Raw genomic sequence first — 21,924 nt, 5'->3', positions numbered from 1 at the left:
TGCAAAAAACATTTAACATTTTTCTCTTGCAAAAACATTGTACATTTTTCTCTTGCAAAAACATTTTACATTTTTCTCTTGCAAAAACATTTTACATTTTCTCTTGCAAAAACATTTAACATTTTTCTTTTGCAAAAACATTTTACATTTTTCTCTTGGAAAAACATTTTACATTTTCTCTTGCAAAAACATTTAACATTTTTCTCTTGCAAAAACATTGTACATTTTTCTCTTGCAAAAACATTTTACATTTTTCTCTTGCAAAAACATTTTACATTTTTCTCTTGCAAAAACATTTTACATTTTTCTCTTGGAAAAACATTTTACATTTTCTCTTGCAAAAACATATAACATTTTTCTCTTGCAAAAACATTTTACATTTTTCTCTTGCAAAAACATATAACATTTTTCTCTTGCAAAAACATTGTACATTTTTCTCTTGCAAAAACATTTTACATTTTTCTCTTGGAAAAACATTTTACATTTTCTCTTGCAAAAACATATAACATTTTTCTCTTGCAAAAAACATTTTACATTTTTCTCTTGGAAAAACATTTTACATTTTCTCTTGCAAAAACATATAACATTTTTCTCTTGCAAAAACATTTTACATTTTTCTCTTGCAAAAACATATAACATTTTTCTCTTGCAAAAACATTTAACATTTTTCTCTTGCAAAAACATTTAACATTTTTCTCTTGCAAAAACATTTAACATTTTTCTCTTGCAAAAACATTTAACATTTTTCTCTTGCAAAAACATTGTACATTTTTCTCTTGCAAAAACATTTTACATTTTTCTCTTGCAAAAACATTTTACATTTTCTCTTGCAAAAACATTTTACATTTTTCTCTTGGAAAAACATTTTACATTTTCTCTTGCAAAAACATTTTACATTTTTCTCTTGCAAAAATATTTTACATTCTTCTAAACACGTCTACAAGTCTTACATTGCCTTCGAAAGTGTAACAAGTACTGTTCCAGTCCATCCATCAACATACGGTTCGGTTAGTGTTAGTTTTCCCAAATTAGCCTTTGCTAGTTTATACCTAAATATGTTATAAATAAAAGAAGATGTAAAGGCTACATGAACATAAAGTCGCTATAAAAAAGATTCAACTAAAGAAAATGAGAACGGTGAACCAATTGTGTTGCTTAAATAGTATTTTTTTTAAAAAAGAAAAAGTTGTACATACTACTTCAAACGGGGAATTGCCTGTTAAGTTTGCATAAACATAACTTTTTGAGTTCTTAAGAAAAAATCGAAAATGTTGGCACTACTTCTTTAAGTACCTCCCTGTTTTCACGACTAAATATTTATTTCTACACCGGAGATAAATTCCACCATTTTCTCCATTTTTACGCTCTCATATTTACATATTTTTTGGGCGGGGGAAGGGGGGGGGGGGGCGCATTATTAAATGCGAATTTTGTCTATTTACGTCAAAAATTTCTTTAAAACAGAGGCACTTGCCTGCTTTTTGAAAAACCTATAAATTAGTATTGATTTTTTAAGTGCATGTAATGTTCAATTTAGTATAAAAAAGATTGCAAATTTCATAGAGAAAGATAACGTGATGTTGAAAATTTGGTCAGTACACTGTTATTTGTGAATTTGTCTAGTTCGGTTTATTGGTTATTATATTTTTGGTACCCATAAAGCATGTTTTTTGATTTCACAGATGAAAATCCCCCGTCAAGGCTATATCAACTTTATTATTGACTTTCGATAAAAAACAAGCAAAAAACAACAAACTGTGAAAATCCAAAATCTTGCAATATCAATCGGATGTAAAAAAAAATGGCAGGTGGTGTTTGTTTGTTTTTAAGTGGTAAAATAATACGGAAAAAAAGATTCTAGCTTGTAGAGAGCAGAAGAAACATTTAAGAAAGACGTTGTGCCTCCACAAAAAATATAAATAATTTAAAATATTCATTTTTACAATATCTCTTTCGGAGAAATGATAGCATAAAAGTAATAACATAGTAGTATATTAGTATATATTAGTTATTAAATATTAGCCTTTTAATCATTTATTTAACAATGTCATAAATTTTAAAGTTATTTAACAGTTCTAATGAAAGCATTAGTTAATTTTTTAAAAACTATTAAGACTTTTTCAAAGATAGTGTTAATTTTTTAAAAATCATGAAGTTCCAAACAAAAAAAGTACAACTGTTATAAAAAAAGTGTGTAGCTTAGAAAAGTGCTGTATTAGTAATTCTAATATACATTTATAATTCTCACTTTAATTTTTAAGTAAAAAATTAATACCATACAATAATAAACTCTTCCTCAACTCTATAATAATAGTCTTTATCTGTCTTCTTAGTACAAAATGGTACCAGAAGTAGCAGGTTTTTTTTATCTAGCCGCAAAGTCATTGAAAAAGCGGTGTTTGATTAATTTATTTTTAGATTTTATTATTTCATTTTAGTTAAATTAATACTTAAAACCGTATTTATGTCCAGATTGTAAACAAACAAAAATACGTATTAAAAAACAATAACAACAACTAAAAACAGTAAAATCTAAAAGCATTAATATTTTAAATAACCCCTCTACGCCCTGTGATCCGTTTCTTTTAAAAGTACAACGTAAGTTTTAGCTCTGCATGGTGTCCGATTTGATGCATATGGCGGTGGCCATTTTAAAAAGGTTTGTAGGTCTTTTTTTACCTTTTTGTTTTGTAACAGCTCTGTATTTGTTTTTACAGGTTAAGATAAATATATTGTCACGTTTCCCAGCCATATATAAATCTTAAAGAAATCAATTTTAAGACGTAGGCTACAAACATAGACCTTGAGAGTGCATCCTAAAGTCAGTTAGCTAGCTAGCTCTTATTGCTATTCTTATTTTTATTTAGTTATTGAAAGAGCTTTTTATCTTAACCAACATTACTTTTTCTTATGTTATCTTTACCAATCTAATTTTTACTCAGCTGCACCTAGGGTTATTTTATTTTACGGTTATGTTATGGCTGCTGTGATAGATCTCTTGCTAAAAAGTGAAAGTACCAAATACATTTCACTGCAACAAAATTCTCAACAAATAATGCTAAATCTAGCTAGGTAGCTAAAAATTTAACTGTAATATTGAATCAATTCGATAAGACAACAGGATTTTGCTTTTTGGCCACTATGTTTTTATTTATAAATTTATTTTTGCTAGTTTAACAAAAACTTATTCCTTAAAAATTACTGGTTTTTTAAGCTGGATAGGGTAACAACAGGCTGTTTTATGTGTTTTTATTTTAAACTGAAGTTGCAATAAAGTATTACGGATAAAAAAATGTGTGACATGGTTTACCTGGACTTAAGTACTCAATTTGGCATTCATTCCTCAATTACTTGTGGAAACTGTTCTGCTGGCTAGTGTTTAAATTGATATTTTCCCTTCTTAACGCCTAAAAGTATGTCATCAATCAAGTAAAAAATAATAAACCGTATGTTTAAGTACACATACCATCCACGCACTCTTGGATCATAGTATGGGTGTACTTGGGTTCCTGGGTAAATTCTTGTTGTTCCATCTTCAGTACCAACATACCTATAACAATTTAATTTCAAATTAAACTTGAGCTACCATCAGGCAAATACATGTCCGTTACAAAAGGGGAAAAGAACTTTTGCAGTTGATTAAATGTGAAACTAGTACTTATAAGCCTTTGCTTACAGTATCCCCAACAAGTAATCAAAAATATAGTAATGTATTTTCTATTTCAAAATATAGCAAAAACACCATCGTTATAAAGGAAATACATCTGACTAGTCAGAAGATATATACTTTTTATGTAATTTACTTTTGCATAACAATATTACTAACAGCAATCTTAATAAAAGGTACGCATCTACATTATTTTGTAGACCAATTTAACCGATAACATACCTCCATATTGCATAGATACTTTCAGTAGTATTTGTTTTTTTCCAAAATTCATCTAAAACACTTGTTGCGATTGCATCTTCTTGTATGTTCTTAGCTATACTGCTGATCTAAGAAAGAGGAGAAAGACTCACACTTAGATATAGTTCATTTCTCATCATAATCTATTTTAACGTTTATATTTGGGCACATTCCAGTGTTTTTTAACAGACAAGGAAATCGTATTTTTACTATGACATCAATATTAAAGACAATTAATTCCAATATATAGCACAACAAGATCTCGGTATAGGATACAGAAAATAGGAAAGTCAGCTTTCTTGTTTCATGCTGTCTTTCGTGAAGAGAGAACTAATGGCCTAAATGTCTTCGAATTTTTTTTTGCAGGGCACTTTGATTGCACTCACATGTGTGGCACGCACAAACATTGTACACATAAAATTTAGTATTGATACAGAAATACCACTGGCAAGTGTATACAAAACAGAAAAAATTGTTTGATGTTGTTCTTTAACAGGGAGATTACCTACACTATATCTACTTAGGATTGGTTTAGCTATTTAGAAGTACTAAGTAAAACGAGGCAAATTTAAAGTTTACCCTTTTTTGCTATGGCTAGCTAGAGTAAGTATGAAAAGACAAAGCTGTGGATATAGCTGGGTCGAAAGCCATAACCTGGGAGTGAAATTACATCACAGTTTCTTGCCATATAGCTACACTACACATATTCAAAAAACCTGCGAGAATTTCCATTGTTTATCATGTTACTACATATGACCATAATTTGTTGGCATGTGCAAAACAGTTGCACACTTTTTAACCAAGGCTAAATAAAATATGGAGGAGTTCTTTTTAAAATAACGTTTCGTCGAAACATCGCAATATCTAAAATTAAAAAATTTTAACAAGAAAAACTTTTGCGATTTTGTGATATTTTTTTAAGTTTGGACCTGTCTATGTGGAGGATGGAAATTTTTCATTTATCTGAATATTATGCTAGCTAGGTACATAAACATAATGTATATAGCTACTTGTAATTTGTACCATCAGTTAAGAACAAATGCGGCAATCCTGGCCTGGTACTAGGTAATAAATATTATCAAGATGTGACCATCTCCCATCATCAGAGACATCAGAATGGGGTTTCTATTCTGTAATTCTAATTGTGGGGTGCCTTAGAATCTTGTAAATTCAATTAAAACAATTGTTTCCAATATTCCTCTTCTTTCATTTGTACTACTCATGGTATTTCTTTGCATCATTGTCTTCAGTTCCAAGTCAAGATTTCTGAGTCAACCGTGAAGTTCAGTTGTGTCGCTTTCATAAGTATCACTGCTAGACAATACTATGGACAACGTAGTGGAGGCTTGAGTAATTTCAAAAAAATGTGGTTCTACCATATGATTTTCAGATTTTTGCTGCTCATTCCTTAAATCCCACTCCCCATACATGTAGGAAAAATTGTCTTAAATGTGATTAGATGATGAATTATGTTTTACTTATCAATATCCATTTTGTTACTATGCTAAATCTAGAAGATGTTTAGATAAATCAAGAAGTTACTAAGAAGAATGCAAACTTATTCGAAATTCAAGATGGTTTGATTATTTTTTTTGTCAGAAGTAACATGATTATTTTTTTGGGCAGAAGTAACCATACCACTGATAGTCTTTACTGATTAATTAATTGATTATAAATTTTGAGGCTGACAACTGCGTTAATATCATTGCCTTTAACAGAAAGGAGTACTTATTTTGCAGCTGTGCAGATTAATATTCGCACAGAGGATATTTCATTAGCTACGGTCGAGTTTGCTAAAAAAAATTAATTTTTATCCTGCTACATAAGCTGTTTTCAAAAAAACAGTGGGACAAGATTTAGATAGCACTCAGTATTACCATGATAGGTGAAAAGTCATTCGTTTTGTTTTGAATGTAATTCATAAGTCCTGTAACAGTAGACAGTTTCTCGTCTAGAAAGTATGTTTTGGACATGTCAAACACAGTGTTCAGTAACTTCAGAGTACTGGTATCTAAAAAGAAAACAATACAATATACGTTCACCTTAATGAGTGTTGAATAAAACTGTGACATTTTAGCACAAAAAACGAACACAACCACACTGTGTATAGAGTATTGAGTCCCCAAGTTGGTTTAGTTGGTCGATCAAAGGATTCTTACCAGTTGTAGCTGGTTCATTCTTCACAGAACAAATACCCTGAGTGATATTATAGAGGTCTAAGCGGTGATATTTTGCATTCCCATAGTGTCGTGTATTGTGAAGATAAAAACCCACTTCATCAGCATTACTTGCAATTACAACTGCTATCGAAAATGTTGTACTTGGAACCTAAGAGAGTAAATCTTATAGTTGTATATCACATTATGGGTATATCACAGTATCCAGTAACAAAAAAGTCAAGACAAAGACAGGTAGCTATTAAAATATACATACCCTCTTCCATATGTATGTCATATTTTTTTCTTTGAAAGCTGTTCCAGTTGATCCAGTAGAAACAGAAACATTCTGTAAAAAAGTTTCTCTACCCGGATCACCCCTAGATAAAACAAAAATATATGTGCCCAGGTAAATAAAATGTGTGTTGCTTGGTGTACCATTTTGCGTGACGGACAGACGTATAGGGGCATTATAATATAGATATTTAATATAACACAATAATAAATTTTTAATTAACTTATCTATGTACTCCATTTAGCTTTTATTTGGATTGTTTTATGGGATAAAAATATTAGATTTAGTAAATATATTTTATTAAAAAAGCCATTAAAAGATATATAACTTGTTAAAATACTTTGATAACAGATATCAGTTTTAAAGCTTGTTGGAGGCTAACTTAAAAATGTGTATTTTATAAATTAAAATTGGTCCAACAGAACGACTAATTATTGTGAGGTGCAAAAGATAATGGCAGTGCATTTAGTATTTTAGCTCTTTAAAAATATAAAGGCCACCTCCTTTTGTCCAGATCTAATTTAGTTATTAAATGTTCAATATTTTCACCTCAACTAAATTTGGGAAATGATAAAAAAAGTTTTTAAATAATAATGTTGAAAACCAGTCCCCTTTTTTCATTTAGCAAGAAGGAACACAAATTATATAACTCATCGTAAATTTCAAGCATATATGATTATTTGTATGCATAATATGTCAAATTTATGAAAAGGTTGCTGACTTTGCCACTAATAAGCTCAACTTTTTTTGTTGGTAATCTTAATCATCCGGTTTTCCATTAATAAAAGCATCAGCACATATGCATGTTTGTGTACCACATTGTGTGTAATTTTACTGCTGCTTTTTTAGTTTTTGGTCCTGTTTTTTTTGGACACTGGAATCTTCAATCATGTTTATTCTTTTCGGACTAAAACTCTTGAAAGTCTACAAACACACATTAATTTTTTTATGAAAGATACAGATAAGATTTAATAAAGGAAGGTTGGCCAGGGTGACCTGCAATATATTCATAGTGACAATTTTCTATTAAACTCCTAATTAAATTAGCTTTAATTTGGAATAAGACCATCACCATTAAGTTTCTTTGTTTTTTAACTTACCGTAGCAATGAATAATACACTTTATCCCTAAACTGTTTTGTCGGTTCGAATCTTGTGATATCGAGAGGAAAAGGTCTGTCACTGCTGTGCATTAACTCTCCAAATTTTGGATGCACATATGTTGTTCCTAAAAAAATAACAATTACAGACAATAAATTATTTACAAAGTAGAATAACCATTATAAGCATGTGTAACAAAAACCCTAATCCATATTAATGTATAATCCTCTTAGGTAGAACACTGAAGGGACCTAGAATTCTCTATTGCTTAGCAACTGTCCCAATTGATTAAATTTCCTTTAGAAGAAAATTAAAAATCATACTTAACAAAATATTATGTTAATTTAAATTACTTTAGGAGAGTAAAAAAAGGATGATAAAAAAAGCAGACAAAGAATGCTGCAAACAAATAGATAGTGTTCTATGCTGAATGATTTTACAGGTTTTGATGCTTTTAAGGCTACAGCTTGAAGTTTAGTATTTCTCAATTACAACCTCAGGACTTTAAAGACTAAAAAACTTGGTATACGTCTTTTTGCGTACCTCATGTGTTGCTTAGGTGTACCAGGGTGTACTTGATATTTTGGTGCACCTCAAAATCATGTAGGCACATACAAGTACGCCAGGATCATGAATAAATAGAAATCTAATAATTTGACCAACTTTGCAAGATTCATTTCCATTTTCAATGCACACAATATCAATTTTTGCATGAGCAGTTTTTTATGTACGTTGAGCAAAATTTAGGTGCCTACTTACAAACGTGTATTAATTTTTTAATCCCTGTACCCCAATGTTTCTAAAACATCTACTACTTGTGACGTATTAGGTTTCCTAAAAAACAGGGGGAGTCTTTGTATTAATTAACTCTTTCTCTGTATTTAGGATATCTTTAGAAAGTGTGAAATGTTCAAAGCTTTTTCTGAGCAACAGGACTTCATAATTTGTTACTAATCGCATCAATCATTTGTTGAAATACTTAAGCTCTATACTGTACTCTAACAAGACAAATTTCATCAAACTACCTATTTCACATTGATCAAGGTTTTATATAACATGGCCTAAAAGTTATCATATAATAGACTATGATGTCTCTGGATTATGTTAGCATCTCTGTTTTCTGTGTTTTGAAAGAATATAGGTGATATAAGCTAGGTTAATCAACAAATTTTAAAATTGAATATTAATTTTTTAAATGAAATTGTTTTACATTGTAAAATATGAAGTGTTAATTAGAACCTTAAAAGACAAACAAATAATTTGAGAAAAACTGCTTCAAGAAAGCTTGACAAAAAAACATGGACATTAAAAAGAATTGAAAGGACAATTTTCTTACCTTGATCATCAATTAAGAAGACATAAAAATCGTCTTTTTGAGTAAACGACTGTGAAAGTAACCCAAACAATTCCTCTTGAAGGAACATAATACATGCTACGCCTATAATTTTTCCATTGACTATGCAACGTCTACAAGCATCAATAGCTGTCCCTGAAGGAAAACCCACATAATTAATCATCATTGACCTCTCATGAACCATCTGTCATTCTGACGTGTATGAAATAATGTGTTATATGATTTTTTACAACAGTAGACAACTGCCAGGTTTAGCTAACAATTAATATAGAAGTTAGGAAATATTTTTACTTTTGCTTTCAGTATTTACACATATAAAAATTTAAACAGATTTGTATTACTATAATACAGTAACATACAACAAAAAATTAAATACCTAATCCATAAAGGTCAAAGTATGGCATAGAAAAATGCACTGTCCCCACAACTTCCTCTCCAGATATGGAATTTAGGATTGGACTTAGCATTTGACGCATATCATGATCTCCAGGTCTGAATTCAACCATACTATTTCTCCACTGAGAAAATTGTGTGCAAATAAAAAAATTTAAAGGTAAAAATAAATAAAAGTACAAGTCGAAAGTATCACAAAAAGTTACAGGTTTAATAATTTAATCCTAACATTTAGCTGTTAATGTTTTCAAGAAGAAATGAATAACTTATTCCCTTGTTATTAAGTAAAGTTTACCTCAAAATCTGGACACCATCCACAACTGCAGGACGCCCTTAAATAACTTTCTTGTTCTGTGCGAAGACTTGTGTGAGTTCCACTTTCTTAAAAAAAAGTATTCCAAATATGTAACTATTGCACTGCATTATGTTTACTCCTTTGCATGATTAAAAATAAAAATTTATTACTTGTCACAATAAACGCTTTCAATGTTACACTACAATTCACTTTCTTTGCTTCGTTCTGTATAACCCTTTCCAAATTATCTTTGCTTTCCAAGGTTTTTCCAGCCGTGACAATGTAGATTATTTTAGCTTAAAAGGAAAATTAATATGTCGTAACAAAAATAAGAAACCCATAATATTAAAAAATCAGATCAAAGCCCTTAAACCATATTAACCAAAAACTACAAGTACCCCTGCACATTAGTTCACAAAGTGCTGCAAAGATGACAAATGCACCATTAATTTTATAATATAGGCTGGGACTTAAAGGCTTGCCTCTTGAGGGTGTAACAAAACTTAATTGGTCGCTTAGTGATATCTTGTTACTATGCCTTATAGATCAGATACAGAAGGCATGTGTCACTTTTTTAGGTGCATAATTAAGTGGAAAAATGTAATTTAAAAGGCAGCATCCTTGCCTTCTGTACTGCATGTCTAGCACATGAGAGCATTAGATGAGTGGTTATGGGTTTAATTCATGCCTAATCCATAATTTTGCAACATTTGGGAAGATAATATGACGGTATATATAGATATATTACATATTAAAAAAGAACAATGTCTCCATTTGTATGTCCAAATTTCTTTTGAGAATTACAACACTGCTCACTGCCATTATTAAGGCAAAGCCAACTTGGTTCGTATATATTTTGTTTATTGGTAGACACTGCATTCATAACTCAACGCGAATTGTTGACAATGAATGAAGTTTCACTTACAACGTTTTTCTTTCAGAGTGATTAAAATTTTGTACAATAATGAAGAGTTGATTCACTATTGAGTGAAAAGTTCATAACTTCTTACACTCACTAACCAAAATTTTTGAAGGAGGAATTAAAACGTACCAATGTAAGTTAATACCAAAACAACTTTTTTTAAAAAATATATTTCTACAAGAGTTTTTGACTAGGGGAAATGCATGACTTTATATACATTTATAAACATAGTTTGATGCAAACTGTTGTGTGTGTGTATATACTGTATTAAATTTTACATCTTGTAAACCATTGTTTTTTTAAAATTTTTGTATAAACGTTTATGAAGGATACTTTATGTTGATACATTAAGTGGTATATTTTATTGTCAGAAATTTTTGCAGAAAGAAAATTCTATGATGTTGCGAAATAATTTTTTGTTTGTGTGAACCACAAAATAAATTTAGTTAAAGTTATATATAAGTTTCAACCACGAAGTAATTTCCTCAATATTTTTAGATCCTAAATTTATTTCCTAAAAATCCCTGCTTATTGTGTGTATATAAAATGTTTAAAATGAGAAATTCTAACTCTGAGATTATACAAAAGTTAAAATAAACTTTTGACAGGATGGTCTGTAATAGACTGAAATACCTGATCTTTTTTATTTTTAATTCACAGTGTGGTTTGAAAATTTGTTATATTATGTTTAAGCAAGGTGGTGTTAAAAACCATTTCAAAATACAAAAAGCTTTTTTTTCGTTTTTACAAAATCGCTTTCAGCGCGTTTTTTTCTTATTTAGAAAACAACACGCTTTATTGCATAATTATTTTAACTTTTGTTTATGACAAATGTTTTTTATTATACAGATACTAGAAAATTAAATGAAAACTCCTGTTTAAAAGGTTGTAATCAACATTCCCATAGTGGCGACTGCCAGTGGTACCACACATCTTCGACTATAAAAATCTGTAGAACCAAGGCTCACAAAAAAAACAAAAAAAATTACATAGTTCATGTTCACACTGTTACAAATAATTTCATCCTAACTTGTTATGAATTATTAGTTCTCCTTTAACTTACTTCTGTTTGAAGATGCTAAATATCTGTATGAACCTTCAATTGCCTTACTATACTCAAAACCTCCTACACCTAAAAAGGATAAAGTAATGTCACAGTAGATCATCAAAAACCACACTCAATTTATTAAGCAAACAAATCAGCTTTTGTTTTAAAGGCATTACTGCATTAGTGAAGTTTTTATACGTTATGAAGAATTAAACAGGTTTAGAAGTCCTTTAAAAAGCTTTTTCTGCTCTCAAGTTTCTCCACACTTAAATTGGCTTCATGGCTTCATTATGATTTATATTAAGACGTTACATTGATGTTATTAAAGTAAGAAAAAGTGAGGCAATCTGGCTAAGAACGAATTGATATCAGTAGTGATTTTACGAAATCAGCTTAATAAATAAAAAAAGGTACAAACTTTCTACCTTGAAAGTCTTTAGTCGTTAGATTCTGAATTGCATCAATTGCTTTATTGATCACAGCTGGGGTTGCATCTACTAGTGCATCTACTAGTTGTTGACAATCCAATATATCTTTACTTCCGTTTTCATGGTTGTAGGTGGTCACTCGGACCTACGAAAAAAAGCAGATAACATCAATTTACTTACATCATCTACAAAACTAGAAATAAAATAAAAGCAAACTTAGGCGCTTAAAGATACGGTAACCCCCTGAGACGCATCCTAAGTATATTTTAAACATCTCCTCTGCTCGCTATATTAACCCTAGCAAATATATATATATTCTAAAAGCCAAATAAATTATCTCTAGAGTGATGGTAAAATATTTCCATAAAAAAATCCAAAAAGGAGAAAAAAAATTATATACACAAATTCACCCTTCCATTTTATTTTGTCGAACACTCCCCTCAGTAAAATTTTTGTTCGTTGAAAAACATATGGTTGCGAAGCTCTTATTCAGCTCTACAAAATTTTCTTTTTTTTAATCAAAACCACACGTGGTTCTGAAAATTATATTTTGTGTTACCATAGCTGTTTTATGACTGATTTATCTATTTCTAAACATGATAGATCAATAACTCGATATTTCCTCACTTTCTGCGTTAGAAAATGCAAAGTTCTGTAGCCAAAGATATAATTATCGCAACAAACTTGTTTTCGTACAAATTCGACAAGATCTCCATCTTGTCGAATTTGTACGAAAACAAGTTTGTTGGAGTGTTCGACAAAATACATGCTGTTACGACTGAAAATTTTATTTCCAGAAAAAACAAAGATTTTTGCTTTTACCTGCAAAAATCATGATGAAGGAATGTTACACCCACTTAAACGCTATCAATAATTAATAACTCATGAATATTTTAATAAAAATTAAAGGCAAAGTGTTTTCGCAGAACTTTGGGTCTTGTTATTGTTAAGCAACAGAATAACATAACATACCAGGATAAAAATGAAAAAAATAAATACATAAATTAAAAAGGCATAGATAATAACTAATAATAAACTTGTATAGATTATTAAAGTGTGAAAGTTTCTTATGTTATATTGAAAACACTAAAAGATAAAAAAGATTTTTCCTTATTTTATCCCTCTTAACAATAAATATTTTTAATTCTTTTTTTAAAAATATCAGGAAAATATGCCGAAGAATCAAAATTAAAAACAATAATTTTTTTTAAAAAAAATGAGCCTAAAGGGGGTTACCGTATCCTTAACAGTCGGTTTCCCCTTAAATTAAATAGTTAAACTTTTACACATGAGGTGAACTAACCATTATATGCAGTCATAATACCATTATATGATGGCATTATGACATTGCATGGTGTTGTTACATCATTATATGCAGTTCTTATATCACTATTTAGGGTCCTAATGTCATTATAATGAGGATCTTATATCTTTATTTCATTATATTAATGTGGTCAAATTGTCATATGAGTCTTCATATTATATGATGGGTGGGAGAGCGTAATAGGGCTTATGTTGAAAAAACACGAAATTGTCATTGTTTTACAGGTAAATAAAATGGAAGTGTTAAACTAGGTAGGTTTGAGACACTTTATAGAACATTTGAGGAAAGAGAAAATGGATATAGTAGCGTTTGCCCAAGCTAGTGACCGTGAACTTGCAAGGCTTGGTGTTTTTAAAATAGGGGATTGCGTAAGAGCGGAAAAATCAAAGGAATGTCGGTAACCCTTTTTAACACACAGATAGACAATGGCTATTATTATAGAGATAGTTAACTTTTAAGGCATTTTTCCTACTAAACAAAGCATTTTTTGCACATCTTAAGGATCAGAATATTTGAAAAATTTTTATGTGAATTAAAAAAAGTGTTATTTCAATAAAAACTGACACCCACTCTATTGTTGTTATCACACATACTTTTTCGCGTTATATGCACCAACAGATGCACCAAATTAGTGCTAGCTGAACAAGCATTCCTACATCTTGGTCATTCCACATTATCTAAAAGCTTTATGAATGTAGTTATTCCAAGGTCATCTCCTGTTGTTGTATAAACAGTTGCATTAAACGAGTTAATCTAACTCCAGATAGCGCTTCTGTAGCTGATAATATTGATCTCCAATTTTGTTCCTAGCTCTCCTTAATGTGACCTCTAACACCATAAAACTGTATTTCCTTGTTTTTAAATTCTGTTTCCACTTGATTGCCCATTTCCATAATTTCAAAGAAGAAGTTTCAACATGGACATACAATCTGTTATCCATGCATTGTTTTTAAAACTTCAGTGTTACACTTCAGTGTAAACATCATAAATGAATCTTGTTAAGTTGACCAAGTATATATTCTTTTTCCATATGATATAATAGTTCATAAAAGTAACTTTAAACCCCATTGTATAAATTTCTCCACTGTGGTTTAATTCTCTAATTATGTGTGCTTTTCCCATTAATCATGCCACCTTCGTTCTCTCAACACTTTTCTATCATGTAATCCGCCACAAGGACATTTTCCTATCCTTTATAAGATCATACATGCATATGTAACCTGTATTTATCCACTTCTTTCAGAAAAATGTTTAGGACCACAGTTGCACTTAATTCCTGCAAGCCCCAACAAAAACAGCTTGGGTACAATATCAGGAGTGATCTTTTCTTCAGGGAACTTGGAAATTTTATGTCAGACATAGATCTGTCAGTATCTCCTTCATCTTTTCATCTGACATATCAACAAATTTGTTTAAATCTGTACTAAATTGGTGTGTGTCGTTGCAGGTAATTAAACTTTTGCACTCCACTTCACACCATTTTGCATACCCCGTGGTATAACAATAAGTATTTGATTTTAAAAATCTTATGTTTTAATGCACACACAATGCCGAAATAATATGATGAACTGTAACACAAAATCAGATAATTATAAATGAACATAATATAAAAATATAAAAGCCACATGTAATAATGTAAGGATTACATGCCATGGAATAATGACAGCATAATAATGGCATAATGGCAGCATGGTATTATGACTGCATATAAAGGTTTTATGATCACATATAGTGGCAAGAGCACCTTGTGCATATAATTTTTATCACTTAAGCTAGTAACCGTATGCACAAAAATCATTGGTTTATCTCCAGAACAATAAATTACAACTGTATAGTTGATTGACCTGATAATTAAGTGATAGATATTCCTTGTGTCACGCTTGATAGTTTCTGTTGGATCTCGTTTAAGGCGTGTGTATGGACCGTTGTTAATGATGTCATAACATTTATCAAGGTAATCATTTTTGTCTAAAATGACCGTCGTTCGACCTTTATCAGCTGGCAAGATCATATCTTTATCCTTTCTTAATTGAGACAGTGTGATGCATTCCTGTTTCGTCATGTTGTCTTTTGGTACTTTTGCATTTTGTAAAGTCAGGCTAATTTTCACATGGCCAGTGTCTGCTTCTTCCATTGACAAAACTTTAGTTGCCTGTTCCAAACTCACAACAATTCCTTTAGTTGGTAAACTTCTTGGAGTTAGACAATAATTAATACCTTTTAATAGAACACTGTTTTCTTTCTTTGAAAGTTCTTTGGAAGAGAAGTTCATGACCCACTTCGATGTATCAATGGAAGTATTTTCAATAACCACTGGTCTATTGATACTGGAGAACTTTTTGAGATGTCTGGTTTGCACAATCTCATTTCCCTCTCACAACTACTTTTGTGAACTTTTATCATTTGGTCGTAATGATCACCTGACAATACTGCACATATATTCCCGTCAATTTCCGTCGTTCTATTCCGCAGATTACCTCTAACCATATGATTCAGATGAATCCACTCCTGCAACAATTTGGGATTTGCACAGAGTAGTATTTTCCGACTTCTCTCCGTTTTTACTTTGCAGTGTAGACGGAGGTCTTTCGGAATATTGTCGTTGATGACAACGTAAAAAAAAATAAGATGGTTTGAATATCTTGTGATTTTCAATTTAGTTTTTTCAAACAATCTCACCTCACCCAATATTGGGGCTCCTATTGCTGTTTAATAATTTTAAAAATATTACCACTTATCTGTTCAGTCATTGTCATTGAATAATATAAATATTGTCATGTCATGAACAAGCGAGTTTATTCTAGGCTACGTTTCGACAGCTACAGCTGTCATCAACAGGCAATGATCGTAATCATCTTTGGCTATTTATTATTTGAAGAGATAATTAGAGGATTGAAATTAACCAATTAGATCACAGCAATTAAAGTAATAACTTTTTCACAGACCCACATGGAAGCAATAGATTGATTAAAATCATTCCTTTTTCTAAAAATTCGCTTTATGCTAAGTTTCTTTTTCTAAAAGTTCACTTTTTGTGACGTTTGTCCCTAACCATTTTTTGCACTTTTTCCTAAATGTTCGCTTTCCGAAGAGCGGGTAACCATATTTCTGGAAGTTGATAGGAAATACTATTGATATGAGTATTTCTGTCTATACTATTCATGGTTTCTTTTACTTTTCTTGTTTTTTTTTTAAATGGGTCCATGTTGATCTGGCTATTTGCTTCCCTGGCGCTTTTTAATGTTTCTGTTATCCCGGCAACCTGCAACCAGCAGTGATGATGGTATGACCTTTTTCAGTTTGGGAATGCTTTTTATGAGTTTCCCATGTTCTGTTTTTGCAGTTGACAAGCAAAGATCACCTTCAATGGTTGTCACGTCATGATCGGGGTTTAGATAGTAAGCGGTCTCCTCTATCACAAGGCGGTTTGAAAATCGAAATAAAATTTTTCATTGTTTTTAAAAGACAATGTTAAAAATTTAAAAATCTTGAAAGAAAAAGTGCTTTCAGTTAATTTTTCACTTGTATCAGAGTATGAAGATGATACAAAAATGGCTTAAAAAAACACCTTTGAGCTATTGTCTGATGAGAAAAAAATATTAGAAAATTTGTAAAAAAAATTGTATTATTTAGGCTTTTATATATTATAAAAAAATCCCCAAGTTACCAGTAATTTAAAGGGGAATTAAGCCCAAATTTTTTTTCATTGGAAATATCTTTTACAAACCATACATATTTTGATGGTATATAAAAAAATTGAAATTCTTTGAATTTACATCCCTTTTCTACCATAAAGGTTGACAACAGTAATCGCCAGGTTAAAATCAAAACAATATCTGCGATGGAGATCTATGACGTATTTTACGCTTATTTTTCAATTTTTTGATCTCTTCGTCTTTTTTAAAGTTGTTTACACAATGTGAACAAACGTAACAATTTAAAAAATAACTCATGTCCGTTGTACTTTATTTTGCTTTTTCTTGTTGTTATTGTTTGTTTGAAAATGCTAAGTCCCGTTTATATGTCAACAAATTCTTTGAAACGAGTAATTTTCCATTTGGATCAGGAAATTCTTCCCTTATTTTTCACACAACACAAGCTGGAATCACCATGCGACATCCTTTTCTAAGCCTTTCATAATAATGTGCGAAGACCATGTACTGTCAGTGACTGGTGTACCTCATTTCCCTACAATGGAATCAAAGTTTATGTTATAGTGTAAACTAGGATAAAATATTCAGAAGAAATTATTCATTCATCCAAAGGTCTTTGAAACAAATTGCTATTTGAGGCACATGGTGTGTATTTTCATAGCGCGTGGACCTGTAAGATGATAAAGCGAAAAGTGAGAAGATAAGAAGATACGAAGAATGTTTTATTTTTGTGTGACTATGAGAAATATGGTCTTTGAAATTATTTACAAAAAACATATTTTTTGAAGAAAAACTTACTTCTTAGTATATGTTGAGATTTTGTTATATTTTTTCTGGTATCGTCGATGCCGTAATGCTGCCTGTCTCTAACACTGTGCGTTTCAAACATAAAATTTCAAAATCCTTATGCATTGTGATGCACTTGTCATCATTCAACTTGTCGTTCAATAAACTGAAAAATTCTTGGCAACACTTGCATTCCACAAGAGAGAAGGAATTGAAAATAACGCAACATGTACAGGTACACCAACGTGAATTTTCTAGCCTGCTTGAATTCAATTCGTCTTCTTCTTCGCTATCACTAGATATATAAGCCACTTTTTCAAGTTCTGCTTTGCAGTATTGCAGTATTGCAGTATTCAGGCTCATTCATGAAACATCCTGTTATTGACGTTTCACTAGAGTCACTTGAATATTCTAGAAATATGAGAGTCAGAGGAGGAGCTTAAATTTTCCATATCTCGCTGCTTGCGCTCAGCGCAAGCTTATGCTTCTTCAGGGTAATATACGTCACAATATTACAGTCTCCAGAATCAGCCCGAGACACTTTTAAGTTAAAATCAATCCAAATAATATTTATTTTTCAAAATTTTGATCAGAATTTGGGAAACGAACATAATGTTAACTGAAATAATGCTATTTAAGTTTGAGGCTTAATTCCCCTTTAAATAATGTTTGTTTGCTAGCTATAAAAGAGAAATTTTACTGTCATTTATATTATATCTGTGTTAATAGAAAGCTTCAGAGACATTGAGTCTCCTAAAATGCATCGAATGATACCAGAACATCAAAAAAATTGAACAATGACTAATACTCTTCTTGAATATTCTTATGTGTAAATCCTTTTTTACTAATTATCATTTAGAAAAAAAAAATGTTCCTGTGAAAAGAAAAGCATATTCTGAGCAGTGCTAGTTATATCCAAATGTACCATCTTAAAAGTTTTACATGGTCAAGGAACAATTAAACCAGCATAAACAATGACAACTTTGCAGCCCTTATCTTTGATTTATATTTACTCAATGCTTTTTCTTAAGCTTAGTTAAATGGGTCGTTTTAACCCTGCAGAGGTTTAATCATTATTGTTTTTTCTTAAAATACCAGTTTTGGTGGTTTTAAAACGCTATTGTCTTAAAGTAAACATCACGTTCCATCAGATTACTTTTTGGTTCATCTGACATTATTAATGATGTCCTCATTCATATTTTAAATATTTTATTTTTTATTTATTTGGTAGAAAATTATGTAAGAAAAAATGTTTCATGGTTAGTCAATATGTAAGCAAGGTAAATTTTGAATTTTTTACTGGAAAAGAAAAGAAAAGGGTTTATTAACTTTTTCAAAAGATTTACACCATTTCTATGAAAATAAGTTCCTGGAAAAAATCCAATTACCTTTGTTCTACAAAAATAAGTTTAAAAATTCAAGGTTCAGCTTTATTCTATAAAACTTACAAATTTTACCCAAATCAGGGCAATTCTCACTATAAAGGACAACACATGCGTATTGTATAAGAATTACAATATGGGTGTGTAAACTATCTATATCCAAAAAAATATGCACTAAAAAGGTTTTAAAGTTTAAAAAATTCCTCAATTGGTTAAAAAAAGTTTAAAAATTTTTCCTGCAAAGTCTAAAAATCGTAGCATTTTTTAAGAGATTGCCATAAAACCTTCTCCCAAATTTTAAACACCATCCTATTTCGTTAACCATGCATATTCAGGTTAGGGTCTCAGAACTCTATGGGAGGTCAAAACTAATGCATTATTCTAGAAGTTACTTGATACATGGTTGATTGTTGTGTTGCACACTTTTCAGGAGGCTTTGAACGTTTAAATTGTATTCTATAGGTTGTGAATAATCAGATTTAAAGACTTTCAACTTGTTTTGAAGCTCTTTGGAGTCATAAAAAAGTTTGGAATGAACAGATTTCAATTTCAGTTTATTGCAGCCTTATTCCCTCTAGCATCAAACTGTGCACCTTAAATCTGAAAAAAAAATTAGTGACACTACTTTAATTTTATTTCATTACTGGATGGCATATAGATTCAAACTCATTTACTACAAAATTTAAAGCACACAGAAAACCCTGAGTGGAACTGCAAATACCAGGAGATGATCTGTGGAATTACAAGGAGATGGTTCGTGGAATTACAAGGAGATGAATAAGACAGATGATGGCTAAAGACATATTTTTCCCAGTTTAACATTTTGCATCACATGAAAAAGGCTTCTTTATCAGGTTGAAAGAGGACGATGTCCTTATACCTTATATTACATATTGAACTTAGCTTAAAAACATAGGTGGACTCTCCATGATTTCAAATTTTTGTTTTACGTTTCCCTCTAATAATGGGCACCCAAATTACAAGAAAAAAAGGACCTTTTCCAAAATCATTGTGAGAAGCATTGGGCAAGGCTTCTCACAATGGCTATTTTACTTACTGTTGTGAGGGAAATAAAAAGAAAACACATTAATAAACACAATATAAAACTGTTTTGAACAAACTAAGAGTCATCATCATTCATCATTCTCGGCTTAACGTCCGTTTTCCATGCTAGCATGGGTTGGACGGGGTATATTAATGACCCTCTTCCAATCTGATCTAGACTGTGTTAGATCTAAACTCAACTTCCTCTGTATCAAGTCTGTCCTTATAACCTCCTGCCAAGTCCTTCTTAGTCTGCCTCTGGGCTTTGCCCCAGGAACTATCAAGTCTCTACACTTTCTTACCCAATTATCCTCCTCCATTCTTTCCAAGAGTAATGTTTTGGAAAAGATGTATTTAAGGAAAAGAGCTATTTCTTACACACACACCAACTTGCCTAATTATTAAGCCCCGGGTAGGTGAGAGCAGGTATTATCTTTACTGAGATATCAGTGGCTATAAGTTTAAGAAACACTCACTCTGTCTTTTACATCAATCGTCTTTAATAAAATTGTTGCTACATCCTTCAGAAGTTTTATTCTATCTCCCATAGTATCGCTTATATCAATCGCCACAACAATATCTCTACCTGCGTAAGGTGATATAGCTCTGACATACCATGGTCTAAAATTAAATGTCTTTATATAGAATCTACAGTCGAACCTGCTATAACAACCACCTTTATAAAACAGCCACCTGTCTTAGGCAACAACATTTGGGTCCCCCAATGTGTTTTTCGGTTTTATTGCTTTAGGGAGTCGGTCGTCCTATAGAGTGCCAAATGCTACTTTATATGACAACCACTAGTGACTGCTATTTTATTCCCCAGACAAGATGATATCTGCATAAGAAGACTATATAAGACCTCAACATGGTTATCTTATGTAGGTTTGTCTGTTATTATTCAACTAGTTGTGAAGAAAATGCATTGTAGAGAAAAAATTTTAAAAAATATAATTAATCTGAAGAGGAATCTTTTTTGAACAAAAAACAGAAACCTTTTAAGTATACCATGTCTGCAAATGAAACAATAGATACTAAAAATTAAAACAAATAAATAAATCGACAATGAATACATACCGTAGTCTACTATCAAAACTGGAACAACTACAATGATCATCACCTGGACTCAAGAAGTTTTGTGCAGGAAATTGTATGTAGTAACCATCTTCAGCACCATAGTATGCATGTCTCGCACGGTTTGCAAAATTATCACGAGCAGCCTTGAATTGTTTTATTGCAGAATCTTCATTCAATAAGTGGATTGAATGAACAGGATTACTTGGGTCCTTGCATGCAGTGCGATTTATAATTGTCTCACAGGTATCACGTATATTTATCTACAATAAAAATTTAAATTCTTTAAAGTAAATGTTCATAAAATAAATATATATAAAATATATATGTTCATAAAATAAATATATATACGACCTGCATGTTAAACAGAAGAATACTACTTTCCTTAACACAGTGTTATCTTAATTTTTTTTTATAAAAGCATCCTAAGATTCCAGCCTCGCTATCAAGGGTGAAATATGCTGAGAATCTTTAGTTAACAAAATGTAGCACTTCTATTTTTTTCAATATTCTCTTTATAAAAACATTTGATAACATTTGAAATATTAGGGTTTATACATTTGTTACAGTTGTTGTGCACACCGAAATATCAACAAGAATGCTTTTTGGTAATTATGGTAATTATACATGTGCACAAGATTCGATAAGAGAAGGAGATACAATGCACCTGTTTTTCTATTTTAACATACCAACAATATTTCTTTCCATATTTAATTATTCGTAATTCATTGAGGTATAATTTATGTCATGTTTTTCTGCATTT

General features: G+C 30.9%; 1 protein-coding gene across 1 annotated transcript in view; it reads right to left on the bottom strand.

Annotated features, from left to right (window-relative positions):
* LOC130641427 (VWFA and cache domain-containing protein 1-like) overlaps window positions 1–21,924 on the bottom strand; it is a 40,292-nt gene that overhangs the window by 7,308 nt on the left and 11,060 nt on the right. The window contains exons 4-18 of the mRNA XM_057448229.1: window positions 21,165–21,424; window positions 20,564–20,708; window positions 11,896–12,043; window positions 11,486–11,554; window positions 9,671–9,796; window positions 9,501–9,586; window positions 9,189–9,330; window positions 8,795–8,947; window positions 7,459–7,585; window positions 6,341–6,443; window positions 6,067–6,235; window positions 5,785–5,918; window positions 3,890–3,996; window positions 3,467–3,550; window positions 951–1,049 (exon numbers count right to left, since the gene is read on the bottom strand). Coding sequence (XP_057304212.1) covers window positions 951–1,049; window positions 3,467–3,550; window positions 3,890–3,996; window positions 5,785–5,918; window positions 6,067–6,235; window positions 6,341–6,443; window positions 7,459–7,585; window positions 8,795–8,947; window positions 9,189–9,330; window positions 9,501–9,586; window positions 9,671–9,796; window positions 11,486–11,554; window positions 11,896–12,043; window positions 20,564–20,708; window positions 21,165–21,424 — 1,952 coding nt within the window. The remainder of the gene's footprint in view (window positions 1–950; window positions 1,050–3,466; window positions 3,551–3,889; window positions 3,997–5,784; window positions 5,919–6,066; window positions 6,236–6,340; window positions 6,444–7,458; window positions 7,586–8,794; window positions 8,948–9,188; window positions 9,331–9,500; window positions 9,587–9,670; window positions 9,797–11,485; window positions 11,555–11,895; window positions 12,044–20,563; window positions 20,709–21,164; window positions 21,425–21,924) is intronic.

This window comes from Hydractinia symbiolongicarpus, chromosome 4 (assembly GCF_029227915.1).
Source record: "Hydractinia symbiolongicarpus strain clone_291-10 chromosome 4, HSymV2.1, whole genome shotgun sequence".
NCBI lineage: Eukaryota > Metazoa > Cnidaria > Hydrozoa > Anthoathecata > Hydractiniidae > Hydractinia > Hydractinia symbiolongicarpus.
Note: the sequence above shows the minus strand (reverse complement) of the source record. Positions and strands in the feature narration are given on the sequence as shown.